Here is an 18,337-nt window from a genome sequence, read left to right as displayed (position 1 = left end):
ACAAGGTAAAACTTAAGAGTGAAAAATTGTGAAACATTTCTAAAGTAATGTGTTATGGATTATACATTAAATATACTTGCATTTTGTGCAGTTTTGAATGTATTGCATATGTGAACATTTTGACAGAAAAAATAAGTATTAGTATAAATTACTAGAATTTATAGTTAGCCCTCCCAACATAACTCTGGTGAAGATTGCTATAGGCATGTATTCATGAAGTTGTTCTGGAAACTAAACTAATACAACTCTAATCAGCAGAAAGGTTTTAAGAGGTTTCAGGAACAACTGGGCATTTTGCTCTGGAAATAATACATATAGAAATTTCTAAAAAATAAATTAGTTGGTTTTCTTTTTTCTCTTGAAGCAATGTCTGTGATGAAACCAAAGATATGATTTCCTGTAACAAAAATGAGAACTTGCACTAGTACAAGGAAGGCTGAGAAACATTGTGTGGTGTTCTCTTTTATGGTTGCGTATTACACTTCATTCATTTTAGTCATTCCAGTTGTGTTAGATGAATGAGTGATAACCACATTCTAAATGTTTTAGTCATAAGAATGCAGAGATAGAACTAGAGATATATAGATATCACATATATATATATATAGAATATGTATACACATATTCTATACACATATTCTATATATATGGGTGTGCTTATTTTGTATTATATACAGAGTCCAAAAAACATGTATACACACTTCAGGAAAAGAAAACTTGTATAAATAGTTCAATAATAAATTTATTGAGAAATCATGAAATTAATACAAATTACAGTTAGTCTCTACAATTACAAGAGGTGCTCAATGTAGTGGCCATTGGCTTCTAGACATTTATTAGTATGGTGAATTGTTGTTTGGGTAACCTTGATCACTGAGATTGTTGCACGTGAATTTTCAATTTCTTCTTTAAGAGCTGGTAGTGTAGTGGGTTTTTTGTGAAAGATAACATCCTCAAAGGTCACCAATATCCGAGTAACACTTGCTGAAAAAAATCTTACTTTTTCTAGAATATGTATATGTTACTTTTGTGTGTGTGTTTTGGCAAACTCTGGATATTCCTTTGCATGGTACTTAGAATGGTTTAATACATGTAGATTATCAATTTTGTCCATCTCTGGTTTCCCTGATATTAATCACAAGAATTATTAATTCTCTGTAATGAAGAATAGGTACCTGTTTAATTTAGACAGACTTTTGTTCTTAGAACAGTAAAAATTAGTCTTTTTGACTTGAAAAAATTAGAAATGTATGGAGAATTAATTTTTCCTAAGTCATATAAATATAGGCATATTTGACAAAAAATACATAAATGTTGTGGCAATCACCCCTCATTTTAGCAGTGGAATTTGAAAGAATTTACCAGTGAATTCCAAAATCAGATAAAAATTGTACAAGTTACAGTAACATTTTTAAAAGATAAATCTTACTTAGGCATATTAGTTTTTTCCTGAAAAATTTAGTAGTAGATGTGGTTGAAAATATAATTAATTCTATGGTTAATTTGGTTATATAAATAAAAATGTCAAGTGTTTAAACACATGACTTCTAATAAACTATGATACATATGTGTGATTGTACATTATTTTATCACAGCTTTGTTTCTTCCTTAAATATACTCTCAGATCAAAGTATTTTATTGTTCTTTTCTTTTTTTACTTTAACCCCACAGATGTCTATAATTGATTACAAATTTTACAAAGAAGTAATATCTTTTCAGAAATTTTTAAAGAATTTCTTGTATTCTATATTTTTTACCACCAGAAATTTAGAAGTTTTAATTATTTGCTATGTGCTATAATCAAACAGAATTCTAGAGTGAGTTCCTAGAAAGAGGCTTAAGTAAAAAAAAAATTGTATCCACATCATATTAAATTAGAAGTAGAAACAACAAATCAAAGCAAATTATTTTGTTGTAAGCATTAGAGTTAGTAAACGTTTATCTAAATTCATGTCACTATTTATATATACAGTTACATACAAATACTATTATTATTGCTTATATCTGTTCTGTGGCATATTTATTTTTCTTACCATAAAATTAATTTCAAAAGCAAATCTAGAAAGACAGCTTGATGGTGAGATATATTCATCTCAAGCTGTCTTTTCTCATTGCTGAGACAAAATAGCCAACACCTACAAGTTAAAAGCAGAAAATTTTGTTTAGCTCACAGTTTGTTAAGGTTTAAGTCCATAATCAGCAGGTTCCAGGGCAGAGTGGCAAGGCAGACAGGAATAGCACAAGAAGTTTATGGTGAGCAGAAGGTAGCAAAGCAACAAGGGAGCACCTTAGTTCTTTCTGTCTCATATCTTATCCAAACTACCCACCTCTAGGGCAAGTAGCACTCACCCTTAATCCTCATGCCTTTGATCCACCTTGAATGAATCTCAGTATCACATTCTAGATCCTGCCACCTCTGAAAAAGCCCCACCTATTACTGTATGAGGCTTTGAAGTGACATATGCACACAATTCATAACATTCCACCCCTGACCACCAAAGACTCATATATACTTTTTATGTAAAAGGCATTTAGTCCACCTGTAAGAGTTGTGAAAGTCCTAACAGTGTCAGCAATGTTGAGAAGGCCAAATCCAAAGTGTTGTCTAAGATTTAAGGCAAACATTCAATGGCATAAGATAGACATTTCCATTCCAGTAGTTACAAACAAGATAGCAAAAAATAGGAAAAAGCAAGACCAAAATCCAGCATGGTAAATATTAAATCCCATAGTTCCATTTCCAGTATCCCCAGTAATCTGTAGCAAGTTGTGAACTCCCAAGAATACGGGTGGCTTTGCCTCTATGGAACTTGGTTGTAGCTTCCATGGCTTCTTTGTTTGGCTGGCTTTGCTCACTCCTTGAAGCTTTCCTTAGACAACCTACATTTCTGGCTTGTCCAAACTTCTGGGGTCTCTACTGCATCTTTGACTTCATGTTCACAACTTCACACACTGCCCTCTCTGAGGCATACTACCTGCCTCCCGGGCCTTCTTCCAAAATTTGAGTGGAAGCTTTTCTGATTTCCACTAGTCATACGTTCTGCATGTGCGTAAAACCAGTGATGCATGGATGACACCAAGATTTGCTGCCATCTGGAGAAGTCTCCAAGGTTTCTTCTCTTTTGGCTGTAACCTTCCAGTGCCTGTGAATCAAATCGCAAGGAACAACTTCCCTAGGCTGCCATCATTCTGGACCATGGTACTCTGGGGCTTGCTTCTCAAAGCAAAGCCTTTTGCTTTTGCAATTTTGAGGCTGCAATGGTAGAGCTCTGCTGCTTCTTGTGATTCCTTCAGGACATCCTTTCATTTCTTTTCTTTTTTATTTATTTTTATTTTAAAGAGAATAAAACCACACAAAATAGAATAAAGCCAATCAAAACAGAACAATGAAAGTGATACAAGACTTCAAAACAAGATAATAGAAAATCAACAGTGGCTACCATGTGCCTCTTGTTATCTTTAAAATAGCTGCCCATACCATCAGACATAATAAAATCAAAACAAAACAATAAAATCAATCAAAAAATAACAAAAGTGTTATAGGACTTCAGAACAAGATAATAAAAATTCAACAATAGGGGCTGGGGATTTAGCTCAGTGGCATAAGTATCTGCCTTGTAAGCAGGTGGTCGTGAGTTCGATCCCCGGTACTGAAAAAAAAAAAAAAAGAAATTCAACAATAGCTACCATACTATATCTTGTTATCTTTAAAATAGCTACCCATGGACGTAATAAAATCAAACAAAACAAGACAGAATAAAACCAAACCAAGCAAAACAATGAAAATGATGCAGGAGTTCCAAACAGGATATTAGGAAATTAACAATGGCTGCCATCTTCCCTTTTTAGTCATTTCTTCCCCTTTCACTTTCACAATAGCTATTGTACATTTTGGATACTACTAATTACTTCAATTTTTTATACTAGGGAGACAACACAACATTTACCAATGTGAGTCCAAACACCTATAAGCATGATCTCAAGTTGCATCCGTGTACCTAAAAGAGCCTTGTGACTGTCCTTTTTTATATCTGAGTAGTTTTCCATTGTATAAAAATCCCATGTATTTCTTATCCATTCTGTGGTTGATGGGCAAGCTGCCCCTGCTTATTTCTTATTTCCTGTCTCATGGAATATTATTTTCTCTCCTTTGACTTTTAGTCAGTGAATTTCCTTTTGAGTTAAATATATTTCTTGTATACAGCATATTGATGGATCTTGTTTCTTGATTCACTCTCCCTATGTTTCTTTTTATTGATGAATTGAGGCCATCTACATTAATTGTTACAACATACACTGGCTCGTCTCTGCCATGCTGTCCTCCTGCTGTTGGCCAACCACTTTTCTCTTCCATTCAGTTGCCTGCTTTATTCAGCAATCCCCCTTTGCTGCTGTTCCTGGAAACATGGTCATCTTTATTTCTCTGTAGAATATCCTTTTGCCCATCATAAATTCCCTCAGTTTTTTATCATGGAAGTATCTTATTCCTCCATTAATTTTGAAAGATAGTTTTGCAGGGAACATCAATTTGGGTTAGAAATTGTTTTCTTTCTTTCAGGAACTGAAACACTTCAAGCTATTCTTGACTGGTGTGTGTTGACAACTCTACCATGATTCTGATAGATATTTCTTTGTAACTGATCTGTTTCTTTTCTCTTAAAACCTTTAATATTCTGTTTTTGTGGTGAATTTCTGAGATCTTGATTATTATATGTCTGGGTGTAGATTTAATTTGGTTATGGCTAGTTGACATTCTAGATGCCTCACTTATCTGTATATCAGTTCCTTTTCCCACATTTGGGAAGTTTTTTGCTATTCTATAAACTTCTATAAACGTTCTCTTTGTGTCATTGGTGTTGACCCCTGCTTTTTCGCTGATACGTATCATTCTTAAATTATTTTTCTTTGTGTTGTCTTGCAGCTACTGAATTGTTTTTTTAAATTTTTTTTATTTTAAAAAGATTAAGATAAAAGAGGACATAACAAAACAGATCAGAACAATTTAAGCAACATAGTGTTTCACCACAAGACAAACAGACATAACAGTAGCTACCATAGTGTCGTTTCCCTTGAAATATTTGAGAATACTTTCATATACCATAGTATCAAACATAACAAAATAGTATAAAACCATTGAAGAGAATGAAAGTATTACAAGGTATTCAGAACCAACTAACAGAAGATAAACAATGGTTACTATATTATCTCCTTGTCCATAAAAAAATTGTTTATACTATCACACATAATAAAATGCAATAAGATACAACATGATAAAACTGATGGAGACAGAAGAACAAAAGCATGGTAGGACTTCAAAATAAGATCATATTAAATCAGCACTAGCTATTATAATGTCTTTTTTTCTTCAAAATAGCTGTTCATACTATCACAGACAATACAATCAAACAATCCAGAATAAAACCATTCCAACTAATGAATGTAAACATAATAAGGCTTCAAAGAAATACAGTGAAGAGTCAGGATTACCATATACTTTTATGTATTCTTACCATTACACTAGGGAGACTATATGATATATATACATGTGAGTTTGATTTATTTTGCTTATCAGTATGGTCTCAAGCTGCATCCATTTATTTATAAATATCTCAATGTGATCATTCTTAGTAGCTGAGTAGTACTCCATTGTATAAAAATACCACAACTTTTTTATCCATTCCTCAGTTGATGAACATTTAGGTTGTTTCCAAGATCTGTTTATTATAAATTGTGCTGCTATAAACATAGGTGCACATATATCACTGTGGTATGATGTTTTCAGTTCTTCTAGAAATATGCCTAGAAGTGGAATAACTGGACCAAATGGGACTTCCAATCCTAGCTTTCTGAGAAATCTCCAGACTGACCTCCACAATGTTTGCACCAGTCTACACTCCCACCAACAGTGCAGGAGAGTTCCTTTTTCCCCACAGCCTCTCCAGCATTTGTTGTTGTTGGTTTTCTTGATCCTGGCCATTCTTTCAGGAATGAGATGGAATCTCAGTGTTGTTTTAATTTGCATTTCTCTAATGAGTAATGATGATGAACATTTTTTCATGTTTTTATTTGCCATTTGAATTTCTTCATCTGAAAAGTGTATTCATTTCAGATGCCCATTTTTGGATTGAATCTTTGAATTTGGGGGTCTGATTTTTAAAATTCTTTATATGCTTTAGAAGTCCTTTGTCTGAGAGATAGTTCACTAAGATTTTTTCCCAGTTTGTGGGTTTTCTTTTCATTATGCTGGAGATTTGACGTGCAGAAACTTTTTAGTAAGACGTGATCCCAGTTATGAATTCTGGGAAGTATTTCCCATGCAGTTGGATTCCTGTTCATGAATTCTCTACCTACGCCTATGTCTTCAAGGTTTTTACCCAATTTGTCTTCCAATAGATTTAGAGTTTCTGTTTTAATATTCAGATCTTTGATCCATTTAGATTTTAATTTAGTATATGGTGATAGGCATGGGTCTAGTTTTAGTTTTCAGCATACGGAGAGCCAGTTTTTCCAGCACCATTTATTAAAGAGACTGTCATTCTTCCATTGAACATGTTTGGCCCCTTTATCAAAGATAAGGTGATTGAGTGTGTTTGTAGTTGTGGTTGTATCTTCTGATCTGTTCCATTGATCTTCAGCTCTGTTTTTATTCCTGTACCATGTTGATCTTACTACAGTTTCTTTGTAGTATAATTTAAGGTCAGGGATTGTGATACCTCCTGCCTTGCCTTTGCTGCTTAGAATTGCCTTTACTATTCTAGGTCTCTTCTGGTTCCATATGAATTTTAGGAGTGATTTTTTCTAGATCTTTTCTGAGATCATCTTTGATTTCTTTTTCAGGATAATTTCCCTATATAGATCTTTTACTTCTTTTGTGAGATTAATTTCTAAGTATTTCATTTTTTTTTTGGATGCTAGTGTGAAGGATGTGGTTTCTCTTATTTCTAAGTGATTTTATTGTTAGTGTATAGGAATGCTATTGATTTTTGAGTATTGATTTTGTATCCAGCTACATTGCTAAATTTATTTATTGTATTTAGGATACTTTCAATGGAGCTTTGGGGGTCTTCTATGTAGAGTATCATGTCATCCGCAAATAATGATAATTTAACTTCTTCTTTTCATGTCTTTATCCCTTTTATTTCTCTCTCTTGTCTAATTGCTCTGGCTAGTATTTCCATTACTATAATTGAATAGGAGCGCTGATAAGGGACATCTTTGCCTTGTGCCTGATTTTAAGGTAAAGGCCTTTAGTTTTTGGCCATTTAATATAATACTGGCTGTTGGTTTGTCATAGATGGCCTTTATCATATTGAGGTAAAGACCATCTATTCCAATTTTTTGTAAGGTTCTTATCATGAGTGAATGTTGGTCCCTATTAAAAGCTTTTTCTGCGTCTATAGAAATGATTATGTGACTCTTATTTTTGGCTTTATGGTGAATTACATTTATTGTTTTACGGATGTTGAACCATCCCTGCATGCCTGGGATGAATTCCACTTGGTCATGGTGTATAATCTTCTTGATGACTTGCTGCATCCAATTTGCCAATATTTTATTGAGGATTTTTGCATCTGTGTTCTTTTGGGTGATTGGCCTGTAGTTCTCTTATTTAGTTGGGTCTGTCTCAGGTTTTAGTACTGAAAATGACTTAGGAAGCATTGCTTCCCTTTGATTCCATTAAAGAGTTTGAGAAGTGTTGACTGTAAGTCTGTATTTCTTGTAAAATTCTGCAGTGAACCCATCTTGGCCTGGGCTCTTTTTTGTTGGTAAGGACTTAATTACATTTTCAATTTCATTAATAGAAATTGGGTTATTCAGCAGTTTTACATCTTCTTAACCTAGCTTTGGTACTTCATAAGTTTCTAGGGATCTGTCCATTTCTTCTGTGTTATCGAACCTGTGAGAATAAAGATTTTTGAAATAGGTATTGATGATCTATATTTCCACACAATCTGTAGTGATTTCACCTTTTTCATTATTTATTGCAGGAATTTCAGCTTTTTATTCCTTTTTTAATATGTTTGTATAGGGGCTTATCAATTTTATTTATTCTTTCAAAGAACCAACTCTTTGATTCATTGATTCTTTGGAGTTTTTTTCTTAGTGTCTATTGCAGTAATTTTTGCTCTGATTTTTATAATTTCCTCTCTTCTTTTGGCTTTGGGCTTGACTTGCCCTTATTTTTCTAGATGTTTGAGGTTGTAACATCAGGTTATTTATTTGTATTCATTCTGTTTTCCTGATGTGGGAGCTCAGTGCAATAAATTTTCCTCTAAGGACCGCTTTCATTGCATCCCTCACATTCTCGTAAGTTCTATTTGTATTTTTTTTTTTTTTGCTTTTAGGTATTGCTTAATTTCTTCTTTAATTTCCCCTTTGACACACTGATTGCTCAAGTGTGTGTTATTCAATTTCCTTGTGTTAGTGGGATTTTTGCAGTTTCTTCTATCATTAATTTCTAGTTTCATGTTGCTATGATCCAATAACATTCATGGGATAATTTCAACTCTTTTGCATTTATTTAAGTATGTTCTGTGGGCTAGTATATGGTCTGTTTTTAGAGAGTAGCTCATGTATTGCTGAGTAAAATGTGTATTCTGATGTTTTTGGATGGAACACTCTGTATATGTCTATCAAGTCCCTTTCTTCACAGGTGTGATTCAGTTGTGTTATTTCTTTGCTGATTTTCTGTCTGGTTTATCTGTTCCTTGGTGTCAATGGTGTTTTAAGGTCTCCTGCTATAATTATGTTATTGCTTATTTGTTTTTTCATTTGTGTTAATACTTGCTTTGTATAACTAGATGCTCTGGAATTTGGTGCATATATATTTAAGATAGTTATCTCTTCTTCTTGAAGTTCTCCCCTAACTAGTATGTAATGATCTTGTTTATCTCTTTTGATCATTCTTGGTTTGAAGTTCACATTGTCTGCGAACAGAATAGCTACCCCCATTTTTGGAGGGTTCCTGTTTCATGAAGTATTGTTTTCCATCCTTTGATTTTCAGTCTGTGAGTTTCCTTTTGGGTTAGATGGGTTTCTTGTAAACAGCATACGGTTGAATGTTGTTTCTTGATCCATTCTGCCAGTCTGTTTCTTTTAATTGGTTAATTGAGACCATTTACATTAATGGTTATAACTGTTAAATATGGCTTCATTGTTGACATGTTATCTTTTTGCTGTTGCATCTTTATCTTTCCATACTGTTTAGTTGTCTGTCTTGTTTATTGTTTTTTTTTTCCTATGTGCATCTAAAGTGTCTTTCAGTATTCTTTGCAGGGTTGGCTGGTGATCATGAAGTTCTTCAGCTGTTCTTTATCATGGAAATACCTTATTTTTCCATCCATTCTGAAAGACAGTTTTTCACGGTACATCAGTCTAGGTTGGAAATCATTTTCCTTTAGGATCTGAAATACTTCACTCCATGCTCTTCTTGACTTCATTGTTTGTGTTGAGAAGTCTGCTGTGATTCTGATAGGTTTTCCTTTATAGGTGATCTGTCTTTTCTAACAGCTTTTAATATTCTATTCTTAAGTTGGATTTCTGGGATGATGATTATTATATATCTACGTGTAGTTTTATTTTATTTATAGCTATTTGGAGTTCTATATGCTTCACTAATCCTAATGTCAGTTTCTGGTCTCATGTTTGGGAAATTTTCAGCTATTCTCCAAATATCCTCTTGATATCATTTGCGTTGTTCCTTTCTTTTTCATTTATCCTTATCAATCTTATGTTGTTTTCCTTTGCATCATCTTGCAGCTGTTGAATTGTTATTTCCTGATTCCTTGTTATTTTTAGGAGATCTTTCCTTTCCTGTCTTCGAGGTCTGAAATTCTATCTTCACTTTCATTGATGTGGTTTTGACAACTTTCAAAGGAATTTTTGCTTTTCCTGTATATCTCCTTGAATTTGCTTCACGTATTATGTTTGTTTCTTATATTGTTCATCCAGGGATTCTATCTTTTTGTTTGCTCCTCTAATTTTTTTAACTGTATCTTCTTTTGATGTGTTCAGAATCTCTTTTATTACTTTTATCATTTCTTCTTTTACCTGGGAGATTATTTCTAGTTTGAAATCCTTTAAAGCTTCCCGGAGTTGCTTCTTTATTTTAGTTGCTATTATTTCAGGTATTTCAGGTTTATGGCATATATTTTCTTCTATGTACATGGCTCCTAAGCTTTCTTCGCTGCAGGTTTGAGATTGCATTTTGGTGTTTCGTTTTATCATTTTCCTATATTTCCCTGTTTCAAGTGGTGTTCCAAGGCTTCCCTGGGCCTATTGGAAATCGTCTTCTATGCCTTCAGCTCCTGGGACTCCAGCCACCCACTCCCTGAATTGAAACAAGTTCACTGCATTGCCCAGGCAGGCCTGAAACCTACGGAGCTGGTCAAGTGTGGCAGGAAGCTGTGCAGTTCTTTCACCACTGGGAGCAATGATCTTAAACTCCCAAGGCTCTGGATGGTGCACAGACACTCACCTCTGGCGGCCCAGTTTCCCGGATTGAGAGAGGGTCACTGGGGATGGTACAGGCAGGCCCAAGACCTGTGGGGCCCATCCAGTGTGGCAGGAAGCTGAGAGGTTCCTTGACTGCTGGGAGCACTGATCCCAAACTCCCAGGGCTCGGGATGGTGCGGACATTCACCTCTGGCTACCCAGTTCCCCTGTTTGAGAGGGGGTCGGTACTGCAGAATTTCAAAAGCCAATGGCTAATGATTTAATCCAAGAGTCCTAAGTAATGAAACCTTCATAAAACCTTCAGAATGGCTGGCTCCAGAGAGCTTCTGGGTAGCTGAATATGTAGAGGTTGCTGTAGGGTGGCACATACACAGAGGACACAAAAGCTCTCGGCCTCTTCCCATATAGCTTCACCTCATGCATCTCTTCATCAGTGTCCTTCAGAACCTCCAGGAACATGCATCATAAATGCATCATAAATTCAGAAAGGTTGAAATGAACCAGAACCAGATAGGTTGAGGGCTGTGGTATTTGTCTAGCATATATAAGGCCCTATCACTGCCATTGAATTATTATTTCCTGTTTCCTTATTATTTTCAAGAAATCTTTCACTTTCATAACAACTAGCTAGAATTCTGTCTTCAAGGTTTGAAAGTCTATCTTTTGTTTCTTTCAAGTGGTTTTGCCAACTTTCAATGGAAACTGTTTCATGCATTATAATTCCCTCCTATATTTTTCATTCAAAATTTCCATCATTTTTCTATGTGCCTCGTTTTTTATCTGTATCTTTTTTAGAGATTCTCAGTAATTCTTTCATTATGTTTGGAATTTCTTCTTTTACCTGAGTTTTTTTGTTTTGTTTTGTTTTGTTTTTTTTTTTTTTTTTTTTTTGAGACAATATTTCACTATGCAGTTCAGGGGCCTTGAACTTAGTTTGTAGCCCAGGCTGGCTCAAACTCAGCAATCCTCGTGCCTCAGCCTCCCGAGTTCTGGGGACTACAGGCATGAGCCACCATGCTCCACTTGAGGTATTATTTCTGACCTGATTACTTTTACAGTCTCATGAAGTTATTTTTTGCTTCAGTTGTTATCCTTTCAGAAACTTCAGGTTTGCAAAATCCAATTTGTTCTCGGTCTATGTCTCCCAGACTTGTTCTGTGTGGGCTGGAGGTCTAAGACTGTCTTTTGCTCCTTCATCTTGACAGTTTCCCAGATTCCATCAGGTAAACTGGTTGTGGGGTCCCATATATTTCCCTCATTGGCTACCCATTTTCCGTGTAGGAGAACGGCCCAGGAACCTGAATTCTCTGAACTATGAAGTATGGGGCAGGCTTCTCCAGTCCCATGCAGTATACCAGGACTCAGCTGATGGCAGCGGGCATGCAGAAGCGTGTTTGGCTGTTCCTCCTGGCCCACGCTAGCTGCCTATAGGAAGCCCATGGAGGCCTGCAGGTTCCTGGGGAGGCATGGGGTATGGGGCAAGCTTCTCCAGTCCCATGTCATACACTAGGACTCGACTGATGGCAGCGGACATGCAGGAACCTATGTGGCTGTTCCTCCTGGCCCACACTGGCTGCCTGTAGGAAACTCATGGAGGCTTGCAGGCACATGGGGTGTGTCTGGCTGTTTCTCCCAGCCTGGACTGGTTACTTGAGTAACCATCAGGCCATCTTTTCTATTTTTCTGTTCCTTCTCAGAAATCAGTATCTCCTTTGCTCTATTTTTGCAGTCTCCAGCTTTGCTGCAGCTTCCTTTATGGCCAGACTCACAGTGTTTTAAATTTTTCTGCTGGGCTCTTTGCTCTTGATTCTCAGCATAGATACGTAGCCATGCCTTGGCCTCAACATTAGACTGCTTTAAAGTTTCTTCTGCCAGATTAGTCTTCCAACCTTAACCACAGTCTCAGGAAAAGTCTCTGGACACAATCAAAATGCTGACAAGCTTTCTGCCAAGCTATAACAAATGTATTCTGAAGTCCAACAGCCAATGCAGTCCTTCTTTCTAGCAGAAACCTTCCAAGCCTGTTCTTTACCAGCATCATTTCTGTTGTCATTCTGGTCTTCTGAGCTCTGACCAGAATCTCCCACAAGTACAGCCTAAAGCATTCCAGCTCTGTTTTTTCAGCCAACACTCCAAAACTTTCCAAACTCTTCCCATAAGCTAGCATCTGAATCACATGGTCAGGTACAGTCACAACAACTAACCTACTTGTCTTTTTACCAAATTCTGTCTTACTTTTCTTGTTGCTAAGACAAAATACCCAACACTCACCAGTTAAGAAAGAAAGGTTTATGTAGCTTACCGTTTGTAGAGTTGTCAGTCCATAATCAGCTGGCTCCAAGGCAGGGTGACATGGCAGACGGGCATTGCAGAGGAGAAACAATTTGTGGCAAGAAGGTAACAAAGCAGCAGGGAAGCATGGTAGCTCTTTCTGTCCCTTATATTTTATCCAGGCAACCCATCCTCACACTCTTAATCCTAGTAGCCTTGATCCTAGCATTACACCATGAATCCCAGTACCAAATACTCTAGACCCAGCCACCTCTGAAAAAACACCACCTATGACTGCATGAGGCTTTGGAGTGGGGGCATCTAACCACAAGCCATAATACAAGCTAAGATATTCAGTATCACTGCTTTTTTACTTAAAATAACAGTTTAAACTTGACCTAAAAATAAGTGTCTATAGTACTGATTTAAAATGAATATGTCAAATAAGAATGAAGTATGAGAATTCAGTTTTCAAAGTTTGGCAATATTAATTATCTAAACATTGAAAAAGCCTAGATTAACAAAAAAAATCAGTAGATCATGAAAAACACCATAGAAAATATTGTGTTTTTAAATCATAACCTTACATATGATGTACCTACTAAACTACATTCTCCCTTTTCCTTTTGAAGATTTGTGATTTCAATTAAAAGTAAAAAAAATCTATACTTTTCAAGCATAATATTGTATTTTATCAAGCAGAACAAAAATTTAATGACTATCACCTGGTATAAAATTATAAAATTAATTTGAAAGCTTAAAACTTAGATTCCACTATACTATATTTTGTTTGTTCAAAACCTAGTACATTCACTAATACATTTTTAATACATATTTTCTCTGCTAAATTAATAAATCATAATTTTCTCTATTACATGAGAAAATTACTATTCTTCATATTACTCTCAGAAGTATTGTTTCCTAAATTTTAGTTTTGTTTCTTGCAGACGGTGGGTACGGCTGCTGTTTGGAAGAGAGTTTCCTCTGCAGGATCTGCTAGTGGTTTGGGATGCCTTGTTTGCAGATGGCCTTAGCCTGAGTTTGGTTGACTATGTCTTCATAGCCATGCTACTCTACATCCGAGATGCTTGTAAGTTTTTATGTTTTTGCCTACATTTGATATACTTTATATTTTATTGTCTGATTCATATATACCTAAATTTTTACTTACTGTGTATCAAAATTTCAAAAGAAAATAATAAATCATTTTTGTTAGTTATTTCAGTGAAATGTTTTATCTCGAAAGAATTGAAATAATCTTTAAAGCCATTTTTCTGAAGACTTTTTACTCTTGCTTTATTCTCATTATACACATTTGTGAAACACATGCAAAAAGCCAGTATTTCAGACATGTTTAGAGCTCCACCTTCTGACATACACTGAGTATTCACAGGTATTTATTGCGAGATTGGAGCTGTTTTTATGTATCAACCTTGCCAATTAAAAAATACGTATTTTTAATACATATTAAGGAATATATAGAGAGACACACAGACAGAGTATAACTTACTCCCAGTGAAATTTTAACAAACTCTTATCACTCATGCTAGTCTAACAGTTCACATTTCAGTTTTATCTTGGGGTGCTCACCCTAACCAGAAAGTTAATATGTACCTACTACTTTAAAATTTCTCACCTAGAAGAAAATACCAGAGCATATTTTAAATTTCATAATGCCTGAAATTATTTTCCTTCTCAGAAAGATAATCACAGTTCACAAAATAAGATTGTAAGCCAAAGTATAATTAGGAAAGATTGCATCAAGTGCTGTGATTGAGTTAGGCAATAGAAAACTATTCCAAAAGCAATACTTTACAAAAAAAAAAAAAATAGACTATTTGGAGTCCTTCGTAATCATGACTGTTAAAGTGCTACATGGGCGTCTTTATTTGTTCATTGAATACCAGTTGTGCTAGATGTTCTTGTTATACTTCTGATAACACTAAGATTTAAAATTTTAGATAATACTTTTTACATTTCCTCAAAATTACTTGGAATAAATGAATGACAGGGTCACCACATTTTATCCAAAAATTGTAAGACTTTTTTCCCTGTGCTTCAAAGATCGTATAGTTTGAATTTTGATAGACAAAGTGAATGTTTCTTCTTTTCAGAACTAAAGCTAATCATGTAAGAACATGAAAATAATGAGAGAAGACAACTGGAAAATAGAGAAGGATGTTTGCGTAGATGTGATAGATACTGGAGTTTTGGATATTTAATAATAATAATATCCCTTTTTAAAAGTTTTTTAAATTATAAGTAAGTAAATACAAAAGGAGGCTTATCATCTGTAATTCTATTACTCTGGGATACTGATGCTGGAAAATCGCAATCTAGCTCAGCCTAGGCAACTTAACAAGATACTATCTCCAAAAAAAGTTTTTTCACTATACTTTGCACGTCAAACTATTGAAATATATTCTGATTCTCTGATTTTTAAACAATGAACAATTTTCTGTTTTTATAACTTGGGCACATCACCATTATATATCTAATCATCCTATCTTCTATACTAATATCAATTCTTTTAATTCCATAAAATGTGACAAATTTTGGCAGCTAAATCCCTTACACATTTTTAATCTATTCACTGATGATTTTATACATATGAATACAATGTGGGAAAAGTACAGAAGTAATGAAATTATCATTTCAATTTAGGATAAATCCTTTAACAGTGGATATCTCCTAACGTAGAGTGACTATTCTTAGGTATTTAAGGTTGTTCCTGCCCTAAAGGAGTCTACCAACTAGCAGAGAATAGTGCTGTAAATAATTTCAAATGAATGTAGTTGATGCTTTGGTTGAGAGGTCAGGTAGTGTAAAAATTCAGGGAGAGAGCTAGCTCCATCAAGGTCAGCTGTAAGTGAGTAGAAATAACTTTATGGTATTGGCAAGCCCAATAAAGGGATTTTCATCCTAGAAGAAAATACAGAAGGAATAGCATAGACTAAGGCCTGGATGTGAGAAGCCCCTTATAGGGCTGCTGCTGCTGCTCTGTGTGTGTGTGTGTGTGTGTAGCATACTAGGACCTACTAGTACTATTAGCAGAATACAAAGGGAGAGAGGGAAGGGGGTGGTTATGAGACCAAAGAAGTGAAACAGGTGGAATCATGGTGAAAGTCTTTGACCTGAAAGTAATAGGAAATTATTAAAAGGTTGAAAGCAGAACTAAGACTACTTTTAAATCACTCTAGCAGTAGTGTAGAAAATGAATTTGAAGGAAAAAATACTGGAGTAAGAAGTTAAGATAAAAGTTTATGAAAGTAGTCCAATGGAAAAATAGTGAGCTACAGCAATATTCAGAGCTAATATCAGCTTAATATTATAGGTAAAATGGGAAGTCTTGAACAATCCTCTGTTTGGACCATTAAATTATTGGGTCATTTTGTAGTAAATGTAAAGATTAGCAGGTTTTAGATAAACAATTGAGTTTTGGTCATGCTAAATTTGATATATCTATAGAATTGCCTGAAGATTTGGAAAATAAAGCTCCATGTCAATATCATAGCTACAGATTTAATTTTACAAACAACAGATATTTATTTGTTAGTGACATGAGTAAATGTGATCTCCTAAGAATGAAGTGATACCACCTAGTTTACTTTTTAGTTTCCATGTGTTCTCCCAGAGTAGTAATTATTAATACTACCCACTTTCACTCCCAAAAGCATCACAGTAGAGTCATAAAATGTATATAGTCAGACTTCTGAAGGTGGATATATAAAGAAGCAGAATGTGGGCAATGGTGGAAGTCAGGCCTTAGCCCCAGTATTTCAGAAGCATTGGAAGAGGAAAAGCCAAGCAAGTGTTTGTAATATTAGCTCAAACTGTGTGGTCTGAGCAAAAAGATACAGTAATATAAGACAAGAGAAAGCCACTCAGATTTGATACTGTGAAGGGACAATCATTGAATAGTGCTTTGCCAGATCCAACTTAATGAAGTGGTAGAGCAGAACCTTAGATGAAAGTGGACTGAAGAGTAACTTGACAATTAGTATAAGTATAAAAACAATTAGTAAAGTATAAAAGCTTTGTTCTTTATTATATGTGCATTTGTTGTTCAACTAAAAGAATGATGAACCAAAAAAAGTGATGATATTTGTAATCTTTAAGTATGGGGAAAGCCGGCTGGGGATTTAGCTCAGTGGCATAAACACCTGCCTGGCAAGTGCGCAGTCATGAGTTTCATCCCCAGTACCAAAATAGAAAGAAAGAAAAAAAGAAAGGAAAAGAAAGAAAGAGGGAATAATAATAAAGATGTAGTGAGATGGCAAATTTAGGGACAGAAGATTGGATGATTGTCTTTAGAATGAGACAAGACTATGTCGGAACTAGTAGAGAACTGATGAAGAGATCTATTTCTGAAATCAGTTGTAAGTTTCTCCTTCAAGTGACAGTACTAGTTTTTCCATTCTGTTCTGCCTAAGGTCTATGGACAGAGGAATTATCTTGTTTTGTTTTACTTGTTTATTGTTCTAGTCTTCATTTCGTCTATGCCTTCCTTCATTCTCCAGCTAGAGGTAAGGTCTTGTCTGTTTCGTTTTCCCTACTGTATATGCCAGAGCAATTATGTAGTAAATCTTTAAGCAAGTGTGTTTTGAGTTAAGATAGTTGGGAACAAGGGCTCAGAGGCAAGACTGGTGATGGAGTAGGGATTTGAAATAGTGGTGCCAATCATTGAAGAGCACTGGGCTTGTTTTAGAAGTGGGTCAATTATAGAGAGAAAATACCAAAAATGGAGAAATTCTATGAAGAGAGAGAAAGAACCAAATTATCTGCTGTAAATGAGGTAGGCTAGGATCCAGGGGTTTGGAAAGACTGACTGGGAGTCTTGGCAAATATGGCCAACAAGCATAGGGCAAACCTGGCATAACTGCTAACTAAGGTTGTGGTTGTTTCCACCTGTGCTTAGCAGTCAGGAAAGATAAAAGGAAATAGACTACAAGATGGGTTTTGAATTAGCCCAGTTTTGTTTTTAGGAAATCTTACTCTTATGCTGTTGACTAACAAATACCTCTTATTTATAAAATTAAACTGTAGCTGTAACAGACAAGCACCAAAAACTTTAACAACTATAAAGAGTAAACAACAACCTTTATTCAGTCATTTATTGAAAGAACCAACCATTCAAACCATATATATTGAATTCCTACAATTTGCCAGCACTCATGGTACCTAGATAATGGTGTTGAAGAGACATGATGAATATCTAGATGCATACCATGAACTTCAAAGGAAACTCAAGATAGGAAACAATAGTTTATAAGCAAAATCAGGGATGAGGATGGTACTCAACTTTACACTGTGGAGGGTATAAGGGCATTAGTTAGTCCTGGTTCAGATTTTGCCAGAAAAGAAAGGCAGTGTTCCTAAGAAAAGGTAAAACAGATGGGAGCAACAAGAGGAAAAGAGGACATAGAACAGAGTTAATAGGAGGCCCGTACTAATTAGGCCATGGTGAATAACTGTAGAAAAATTGACAATTGCTAGCTTCAGTATTCCAAACAAACCTTATTTCACTAAGGCCAGCTTGGGTAATTTATCAAGATTTAAACTAAAAAAGAACCAAGGATGTAACTCATGCAAAACTTTTGCCACACATGTG

At 35.2% G+C, this 18,337-nt stretch overlaps 1 protein-coding gene across 9 annotated transcripts in view; it reads left to right on the top strand.

The window, feature by feature from the left end:
• Tbc1d5 (TBC1 domain family member 5) overlaps positions 1-18,337 on the top strand; it is a 615,865-nt gene that overhangs the window by 454,791 nt on the left and 142,737 nt on the right. For all 9 annotated transcript variants that reach the window (XM_063257823.1, XM_063257829.1, XM_063257828.1 and 6 more), the window contains one exon: positions 13,674-13,816. In XM_063257823.1, the coding sequence (XP_063113893.1) occupies positions 13,674-13,816 (143 nt within the window). The remainder of the gene's footprint in view (positions 1-13,673; positions 13,817-18,337) is intronic.

Source organism: Cavia porcellus, unplaced genomic scaffold (assembly GCF_034190915.1).
Source record: "Cavia porcellus strain 051 isolate PalLab524CR breed Dunkin Hartley unplaced genomic scaffold, mCavPor4.1 scaffold_10, whole genome shotgun sequence".
In the NCBI taxonomy this organism is placed as follows: domain Eukaryota; kingdom Metazoa; phylum Chordata; class Mammalia; order Rodentia; family Caviidae; genus Cavia; species Cavia porcellus.
This window is presented reverse-complemented; position numbering and strand designations above follow the sequence as displayed.